Source organism: Chelmon rostratus, chromosome 19 (assembly GCF_017976325.1).
Source record: "Chelmon rostratus isolate fCheRos1 chromosome 19, fCheRos1.pri, whole genome shotgun sequence".
Taxonomy (NCBI): domain Eukaryota; kingdom Metazoa; phylum Chordata; class Actinopteri; order Chaetodontiformes; family Chaetodontidae; genus Chelmon; species Chelmon rostratus.
The window spans coordinates 13027990-13037894 of NC_055676.1; the positions used below are offsets into that span (position 1 = coordinate 13027990).

Consider the following 9905-nt stretch of genomic DNA (forward strand, 5'->3'; position numbering starts at 1 on the left):
TGAATCAATACCATTTATAGACATAAAAATACCCTTGTAAGGTAATTATGTGTAGTTTAATTATCTGTCTGACTTCTACTCTGTGGTTTTCCTCTCTAATAGTGAGCCTCAGAGAAGTCTTAAGTAAGTATAGGTCAGAACAGTTTCTTGACTTTCCCATGCAAACAGTGCTGTGTCATACTGTATACTTAGCATTTAATGCGACTTGAATTTCTCATTGTTTCTGCTTTGGTGCATTTCTCCTCACCACCTTCTTATTGCCCGCTTGCAGAACTCCACCTCCAGCTAGACCCAGGAGGTAATTGTGAAATCATGCAGCACTTAGCTCATACTGTGAGATATGTATCTACAAGCTGCACCCTCGATCGAATGTGGAGCACCCATTGGTGCATAGTGCAGTACATGTGTGCTGTGTGTGTTTTTTGTTATTGTGAACATCAGTTGCATGTGTGAATTACCTGGATCCTGGATCCCGCGGTAGAGGCTCTGTTGTACTGAATATTTTGTATTTAACAATGTAGTAATTGTTTCAACGTTTTTTTTTAACACCATCATTTCTTGGTTGACTGTACAGGAAACCTGAGGTGGAGCCCGAGAATCACGCGTCCCCGCTGAGCGACGCCAGCAAGAAGCGTCTGATTGAGGATACAGAGGACTGGCACCCCCGGGGCGGCACCTCCCAGTCCCGCTCCTTCCGTATCCTGGCCCAGCTCACCGGCACGGAAAATGGTGTGTACCAACTTCAATGTGTTCATATGGTCTCAGACATATTAAACACTCTGACTTGTTACTGTGTGTTTTTTAAAGTGCTGAAACGGACTGAATTTAAGTTTAGGAAACATCTGAGTGTTGTAAGGCTCAGCTGTCATTTCATTTTAGATCCATTAAACCACTTTAAATGGGAGCACATGACAGATTTATGCAAAGGGTACCAATTTTAGGGTAATCCATTGCACCATATTTTCTTTAGAAGCTCTAATATGACCATAATTATGTCGTATTTCTTTTTAAACACTTAATTACTTCTGTAGATTATGGTGATATCATACTTGCTTTTGTCATAGCAGCTTTCATCACCACATGATTAAATATATTTTCTACGTTACTGTTTTGACTATAAATGACATCGATGGTTACACGAGCAGGCTGCGGCTTTGGGCCTCCCTCCATTCATAAGGCTTGTGTGTTTGTGGATCTGCTTAACTGATGCAAAATGACATTTACAGTAACTACAGAGAGATTTGTCTATCTCTGCCTCTCTCTTTTTCTCAAATGATGTCACCAGGCCAGGAAAATGTAATGAACTTCTAACTAACTCTAATTTGATGAATAGCCAATGGGGGACTTGTCCATGAGGTTCCATCAGGGGCTAGTGTCTAGGAATGGCACTCACTCATTCACCTAGTCCTTGCTATGACAGGATTGATAACAGGATAACATTGTGACATTGTTTTTAACATTGTGACTCACAGTGACCATTGACTGTACATTTTACTTAATTTTTCTCTATTTTGTTCTCTTATCTGTTGCAGACCAAGCTCCAGAGAACAGTGGGAAGAAGTAAGTGGTTGCTGTTTTTTGATATAATCAAATCTGCCTTGTCTCTGTGTCTGCTAGTACTTCTGCAGGAAATACAATTATGCTCGTGTTTTAGCAATGATGTTCTTACTGTTACAGTCATTTCTTGATCATAGGGGTTTCACATTGAGAACTGGCCCTCAAAGTACTCATGTAAGCATGTCTAGGAGCCTGTAATTCAGAGTTAAGCCCTGATTTCCTGATCTTAAGGTCCCACAGTATCATGCTTAATTTAAGGCTTAATTTGGAGAGACCACATCGAGAGGAGGACGGTTGAGTGGAGACAGCCATAGACTCAGCGCAGGCTGTGATTGCTACCACTGTTCTCAGTCATGGGTCGATTTAATCCGCAGTAAACACAGTCTGGCCTCCGTACCAGATCCCCAACCAATCAGTGTGTCACTCACTGGAAACTGTGGGTAATGAAGTGGTATTGTGGGCAACAGCAGCTCTGCCAAAGAGAGATTCCTGCTGTCCCTTCTGTTAGTGAGATTTTGTTTGGTGTCCACTTCCAAAAAGGAGGGCAGATTATTACACATCTGCCTCGGCTTGTAATTCAATGCACATCTGCACAGAGAAAGTCTCTTGTTTTACATTCCAGCGGTGCTATTCTTTGCTGCTATTTTTCCCTCTTGTATTATCTTTCACTTTTCTGCTCAGACCTAAACTTTCCAACTTTCCCCTTTTCTCTTCCTTCTCTGTTAATCCTGTCTTATGGGGCAAATCAGGCCGAACAAGTTGGACCCAGAAGTTATAGGACACAAGTACAAGAAGCTGAGAGATTGGCACCATGACGTTTCAGCACGAGTGCTAAATGTGTAGGAGGCAAGGTGTTGTTCTGTCTTGTTTCATTTGTTTGACTCGTTTTATATATTTGATTTTGACCATTATTAAACCGTTGCCTCCTTTTGCACACCAGCATTGTCACAGCCTTCATTTGGCACTCATCAGATCCCAGTTTAATGTCCCAAAAGTTAAAATAACTTAAGCTGTTTTTTCAAATCCACAAGCAAACAAACTCTGTTGTAAAATGTTTTGTTTTGCTATATGTAGTCATATTTCAAAATGTAAATGAGATGCATGCATGCAAGTCAATATGGACGTGTGCTTGGGAATGCAGCATTATACTATATATTGCTGTGCACATACATAGTGTTTATGTCTGAGCCTCCACTTTCCTCTGCACACTTTCTGTAATCTCACACTTTATTTTTCTGAGCATGTCTGTATCATTTCCCTCTTTTTTCTGCACTATCCAAAGTAGTTTCATTTGTCATCTTCTGATGAATTTACCTCAATAAAGTGTTTTCTTTCTTTTCTGTTGTTGCTTCTTTCTGAATCTTTTCATTTCAATTCCTTCCTTTTATCTGGTGAGACAGAAAAGCAAACTTCCAGCAGGTGAGGGTCTATGATATGAAGGAAAATGGACAGTTAACAATGCCTGTAGTGTACTTATGTGTGCAATAAGCAAAAACATTGTTTGGAGTCGCAATAGTTCTCTAATTACTGTTCAAACATTTTAACCTTTAGAACCATTTGGTGTCTTGCTTTCCATTGTGGTTATTAGAATTATTAGTATTGTCACTGCAAGTTACTGATTCTTAATGTGCTAAATTTAAGCACAGTATAATATAAAATGGATAGTTTCAGTCCTCATTGTGATCGGCCAAGCTGCTTTGGAAACGTTCTAAACACACACACCTGTCATGACATCAGCATTCCCGTGCCAATCAAATTGTTTGAAAATGTCACGTTTTGTTGTGAACTTTGTGGGCTCAGCGTGGATGAGTGGTGGAAAGAGACGGACAGGATAGAGGAGGTAGATGAAGAAGAAAGGAGGTGCACTGAAATTACACACAGACACCACAGCTGAAAACCAATGGTTGACTGAATTGCACCTTCAAACAGAAACTCCTCACAGGCAGGATAGGGAAAGAAAACAAGATGGGATTTAAAATATGATAAAACACAAAACCATAAATCTGTGACTGACAGCACAATAGGATCTGTTGTGAGTAACGTGCAATGTGCTTTCACTGAACGAGCAAACAGCTTGAGGGCTACAAATCGTTCACCTGTTGGTGCAAATCCATTGCTCAACCGGTCTATCAGAGCGGCAGCAGTGCCTACGTGACGGCTGCTGAGTGATCACCTCTTTGTCTGTGTAGACATACAACATATATTCCCAACGGATGGCGGCTTTGTTCCAGCAACGTTAAGGATGCTTTTAGAGGGCTGACCCAGAAAAAGTCTTTAAGATTCAATCACATTTTGTACAACAAGAGAAGCAGGTTGTATGCACCAAACTGTTTACTACTGTGAACTGATTAAGTATTCAGTCTTCACCAGTTGAGAAATGTATGCAACACTTTTCCAGTCTTTACTGAGTTTGGACCTTTTGCTCCCCACAGCAGGTTCTCAGCTTGCAACGAGAGCTGTGAACTTTTTACAAGGGGCGGGGACGTCTCATTCTTTACTAAAATATATTGCAGATCTTAACATTTCACACCGCCGTGGGAAAAGAAACTTCCATCTTTGCTTTTTCAGAAGACTAAAAGCAAGAAGTGCTACTAAAATTATACCACTGATCATCTCCAGAAATTATTGGAGGGTGAGCTACATGTACAGTAGATCCTATGGCATCGCCACCTGTAATTGTTCCCTTATGTCAGTAATTGAAAAACCATATGGACAGTGGGCAGCAGTTTGCTTAAAAGTGCCGCATAATTGTCGTGATTGTTTGCACATGTCACTGAGATTCCAACCTACTGATTGTAGATGTTATTATGTGCAGCTGACCAGATCACACTAAGCATTAGTCTGTACTGAGGTTGAATTCCGCTGGTGGCATAATCCCACTCTTATTTAGGGATTTGCCACAGTTTTTACCTAAATTCGTAAGGTCGTAGGAACATGGCACAAAACTACCAGATCGTAGGGAAAAGTTGTGACCCTGTTGGGCTTTTCCTCAAAGACACAGAGTGACGGGCATCAGCCGGCTCTGGTTGAAGATGTGTCATCATCAGACAAGAGGGCGTTTTCATTAAAGAGAAGATGCAGTATATGTATGTGCAAATATATGTGCTTGTGCAGTGAGTTATGATTTATACAAAATGTGTATATCTGTTTCCTAGTGAGGCAGTTGACAAAACCACTCCCACTGTGCACACCTCGCCTGCAGCAAAAACATATTCCAAATCTGCAGCAGCGCCCAGGAACGGCAACGTCATCCCCGCATCCGGGTTCAAGAACCCGGCAGCCCAGATCAAGCCCTCGTACCAGCCCGGAGGTCCATCAGGTAGAGGAACACATTCAGAAATCCTGCCCTGCTCCTGTTCACTGCCACTTCTGCCAATCTGGTTTTTATCTTGTGTAGTTGCTTCTTTTAGCCTACAGAGGGCAGCCCCATTCTTTGAAATCACTGCTGCTCAGCTGTAACATTTACTGCAGGTTTAATACCTGACACTCAGCCATTTAAGATTATGAGCTCTGTAAAAACCAGAGGTATTCCGTTAATGAGCTCAGATTATTGGCTTTTCCCAGGATCCCCTTAGTTAAGCAGATTTTGAAATCGAGAGTTATGTATTTTATTTTGTGTGAAAGCCGCTCTTTAAATACAGCAATCCCTGCCACGAGACCCCGGATTGGTCAGGATAAATATTTCCTGAAAGGCATCAGTCAGGGGTCATTATTAGCAATACTAAGACACAAGTATGCAGTTTTCCATGAACAGATGCTCTATGTGCCCCGACACATTTCCCTAAAGAGCCTTTAAGAAACGGCTGCTGAAAGGTGCCACAGGGTGAGAGCAGGAGAGGCCACAGTGCCGTCTCTGTTGCCTGTGTTATTTATCAGATTAACACATACTTGAGTTCAACTAAACAAGCATATATCTCATAGTGGGTGTGTAGAATTGGGCTGTGCATGTGGAATGTGCTACATGACCTTTAGATTTATTTACATGAATTAATGATATAACTTTAACTCCAAGCCCCCTCAAAAGCAAGACTGTTTAAGATGTGCATATTTATCAAAAAGACGCTATAATCACATAAAAAACATTATTTATTTTGTTGGGGCTTTGTAAGAGTGACACGAATATATTGCTTTCCATCCCTCTGTCTCTAAATTTAGAGAGACAGAGCAGACGAAACAGACTTTACAGTCCTGCTGTGATTCAGTTTGGATGTCTACTCATGCTGACCTTTTTTCTCCTTATCTTCCATATACAGCGAGACAGCGGTGGCACACTCACAAATGCCTGTTTGACTTCCTGTCCCATTTAATGCTAAGCCCTCAATCTTTTGCTCTCGCCAAAGGATTCGTTCAGACTGACAGCTTGTCAGCATCCGCCTCACTGTACCACTGAACACATTGCACACATTGTGCCACTGAAAAAAGTACTTTGATGCCAGTGTAATTCCCTGCATCAGTACCGCTTTCAGTTCAATGTGAATCTGCTAAATCACGATACCATTAAAAGATGTTTTGTACATCTGCATTTCTCTCCTGTGTTTTTCTCTCTTTTGACCTCCGATGAACACAATAGTGTTTATATCAAGAGAAATTCTTGAGATTAACCATAACAGAAACATTATTTCAGGCAGTAATTATCAGCTAATAAAACCTCTGAGCCTGTACCTCTCTCCATCACACATAGTATCTTTCTTACTATGAAACTCTCTCCCACAGTCCTCTCACACCCCTGCCAGTGCCCCGCTCTGTTTATTCAGTTTGTTTGCTCTCCGTTCCGAGGAAATTTAGGGAGCACTTGTCCCTTGACCTCCCAAGTCTTTGATAACGGTGCTCTCTTTCAATGGTGTCTCTGTCCCCGATGCCTTTGCCCTCGAGCGCTCCCTCTGAGGCCGGACGACGCTGACCTCCTGTCCTGGATGTGTCTGTGCGCTGTGAAAGAGAATGAGGAAAAACTGTGCATCCTCTCCATATGTTTTGAGATGAGAGGAGGGGGATTATTTTTCCAGGTGTCTCCTCTGACTCTGGGAATGTGTTGTTTCCCTCAGTGGGAAAAATCGATCCCTTGTCTGTGCTGGGTGGGGAGGCTCTGTCCAACCCAGCTGTCTCATGCTTCAGGCATGGAAGTTAGAGCTCATCAAATCGGTCCCATTCATTGTCTGACAACACATACCAAAACTGTGCACATGTAGTGAGGTGTTTATTAATTTCAAGTTTTGGAAAGTACATTTTGTCTAGTACTTTATCGAGTACAGGCGTGCTGGGCCAGCTATTTTTTTCCATTTGAATACTGACCCATTATTTTCCCCGCTGGTTTAGGTTTTCCAAAGGGTGGAGCAGCTCCTTCATTCGGCAAAGTTGCCAACCCTGCTCCCAGAGGTCCAGACCGCCCCACCCCACAGCCACATCCACAGGACCTCAACTCTCTGGTGCAGCGGGCTGAGCACATCCCAGCCGGCACGCGCACCCCAATGTGCAGCAAGTGCAACAATGTCATCAGGTGAACGGCAGCAGAAAAACTGTGCACACATTATGAATTCTAGAAGAATGAGCTTGTTTTTTCATGGATTACAGAATTCAGGGTAAAATCCTACACAACTTTTTGGTCTAGGAATATTTTTGAACCCTCTGTCCTTGCCTCTTCTTACCAGGGGCCCATTCCTCGTGGCCATGGGCAAGTCATGGCACCCCGAGGAATTCAACTGTGCCCACTGCCACGCCTCCCTGGCTGTCCATGGATTTGTGGAGGAGAGGGGCCAGGTGTACTGCGAACATTGCTACGAGCAGTTCTTCGCTCCCACCTGCGCCCGCTGCAACCAGAAGATTCTGGGGGTGCGTTTTAAAACTGAGGGGATATTGTTCTCTGCCTTAGTTCGAAAGTTCTTTTTTTACTAACACAATAAACATCATTCACTTTGAAGAAATAAAGCAGAGGCTGGCTGCTTGCAGTGAATATGATCAAAAAGTGAATGATGCTCACATTTTACCATTAAAATAAAATCCAACCCATGTGCATCATCTGTGGGACCTTATATGTTAGTTAGGTGAATATATATATAATTTGGTTGTTTATAGTTGTTCTTCAGTAACAGCAGAACAAATGCTCTATATTAATCTAATGTTAATTTAATTTATTCCTCTGCAGGAGGTCATGAATGCCCTGAAACAGACCTGGCATGTGACCTGTTTCACCTGCTCCGCCTGCCAACAGCCAATCAGAGGCAACATGTTTCACATGGAGGATGGACAGCCATACTGTGAACAAGGTGCAGCAGGAAGCCCACACCAGTAAATCAGATGAAGTAAAGAAGATCATGCAAACAAAATAACATGTGTCATTGTACCATTCACTCAGACTACTACAACCTGTTTGGGACCAACTGCCACGGCTGCGACTTCCCCATCGAGGCGGGGGACAAGTTCCTGGAGGCTCTAGGGTTCACCTGGCATGACACCTGCTTTGTGTGTGCGGTAGGTCCAGGAGACAGTGTCACACACAGCAACAACAAGGGTCAGGTGTAAAAATAAGAAAATGCTGAGAATGTTGTTTGAATAACAACGGCGGTCTGCATCTGTTTGGCTCTCTCCACAGGTCTGCTCTACCAATCTGGAAGGTCAGCCATTCTTCTCCAAAAAAGACAAGGCTCTGTGCAAGAAACATGCCCACACTGTCAACATCTGACCTGCCCCCGTGAATGTGGATGATACAGGGCAACGGTGTCAGTTTACACCAGTTTATATGTCAGTCAGATGTTAAATATTTGCAGAATTAAAATGGATCTGATTTATCTGTTTCTGTTAGAATAACATTGGGGTCAGAGGTTCCACTGTAAGCTTTAGTTTTGCTCTAATATTTCCATGTCCTGTCAGTTTTATAGACGAATGCGTAGGAGTACATTTCAATACACTGTTAGCCCCCCTCCCCGCCAGTTCAGTATCTGTGCAAGTGGATCACCAATACACACGTGTTTGTGCTGAGCTTTTTATTTGTGCTGGACGTGTGTCGAGCTCTTCGTGGGGGATATTTGTTTCACGCAGACTGGGGTAGTTTACTGCAATGGCCTACTGAGCCCCTCAGGGGTCACACACAGTATTAGGAAAGAAACATTGATGCGGAAAGATATGCTATCAGTACAGCGAGTGAAAGCTTTAGAAATCATGATTATTTAACGTTAAGGGGGAAAATTATTTATTTGCAAGCATTGCTCAGCAAAAAGCCTTATGGTTAACTGGCCTTCAGAATGAAAATAGGAAATTTTAATGTTATTTTTTTTATTGTTTTAAAGTAATGTGGTATGTAACCATTCCCACCAGAAAGCACAGAAAAGTCATGTGTACAGCAGTGTGTACATGAGACACTGTATAGGTCAAGTTTGATTGTTAATGCATAAAAACTAGGTAGAGGATTAAGTCCCATCTGGTGATTATGGAGACTCCATAATAGATCGAGTAGTGATGTTGGCTTGTTTATGTATATTTTGCAGTGCATATAGTTCAGGGGCAAAATAGCTTATAAGGATGCTTCCATAATTTGAATTATTTGTTCAGTTAACACAAAACAATGTTAATATATGTTTCAGTTTGAATAGAAAAAATAACCTGTATGTACTTGTGCAGTGGATTTTTCATTGGACACTGTGCATAAATAAGCACCTCTCTGCTTACTTCTATTTCAAATAAAAAGGGTTCAACATTGAATAGTCAAAGCTCTTGAGCGTGTCACACAGTCTTTTAACGCTATATCCTGTTCTTTTAAGCTCACACTGGACCGAAACATTAAATTCCTCCTCCTGCAAATACTGTGTTCATGTTTTGTGCCCTTTTTTGTGTGTTTGTCAATGCACAGGAAGCATCAAAGAATTGATGCATCCTGTCTAATATATGTGTAGCTGTGATAGTAAGATTCAGAGAAGTTTGACAGGTGGGCAGACAGGCACCAGCATGAGCCGCCTTACAAACTTTACCTGCAGCAGGAGGGAAAAGCATCTCCATAGGGGCAGGAGGGACAACACGCACCAGGCACACATTGATGCCTTCTTTCTTATATGATAAAAATCTGGTTATGTACAGTCACTTTATTTACAGGAGGGGTGACAGACAGCAGACATGCTCCATGTTGAGTGTCTTGAGTTATTACGCGGTGTTATTGGAGTGAAAACGGATGAGCTGTGCGCACAGATGTGCACTACTCCAAGACGTCGGAGGTGGGAGCTGTGCGCGGGACGGCTCCAGACTGCGCCAGCCTCAGCGCATAACGCGTGGTACACTTGGAAAACTCCGCCACAACAGACAGAGGGACGCGTGCGAATACAAGAGACCACAGCCGGGTTCAGACCAAGACGAACGGGGATCTT

The 9905-nt window shown here is 42.6% G+C and overlaps 1 protein-coding gene across 1 annotated transcript in view; it reads left to right on the top strand.

Annotated features, from left to right (window-relative positions):
* pdlim5b (PDZ and LIM domain 5b) overlaps nt 1-9342 on the top strand; it is a 36335-nt gene extending 26993 nt beyond the window's left edge. The window contains exons 6-13 of the mRNA XM_041959883.1: nt 575-729; nt 1533-1560; nt 4713-4876; nt 6871-7051; nt 7203-7383; nt 7697-7817; nt 7907-8022; nt 8144-9342. Coding sequence (XP_041815817.1) covers nt 575-729; nt 1533-1560; nt 4713-4876; nt 6871-7051; nt 7203-7383; nt 7697-7817; nt 7907-8022; nt 8144-8233 — 1036 coding nt within the window. The 3' untranslated portion in view covers nt 8234-9342. The remainder of the gene's footprint in view (nt 1-574; nt 730-1532; nt 1561-4712; nt 4877-6870; nt 7052-7202; nt 7384-7696; nt 7818-7906; nt 8023-8143) is intronic.
* The last annotated feature ends 563 nt before the right edge of the window (nt 9343-9905 follow it).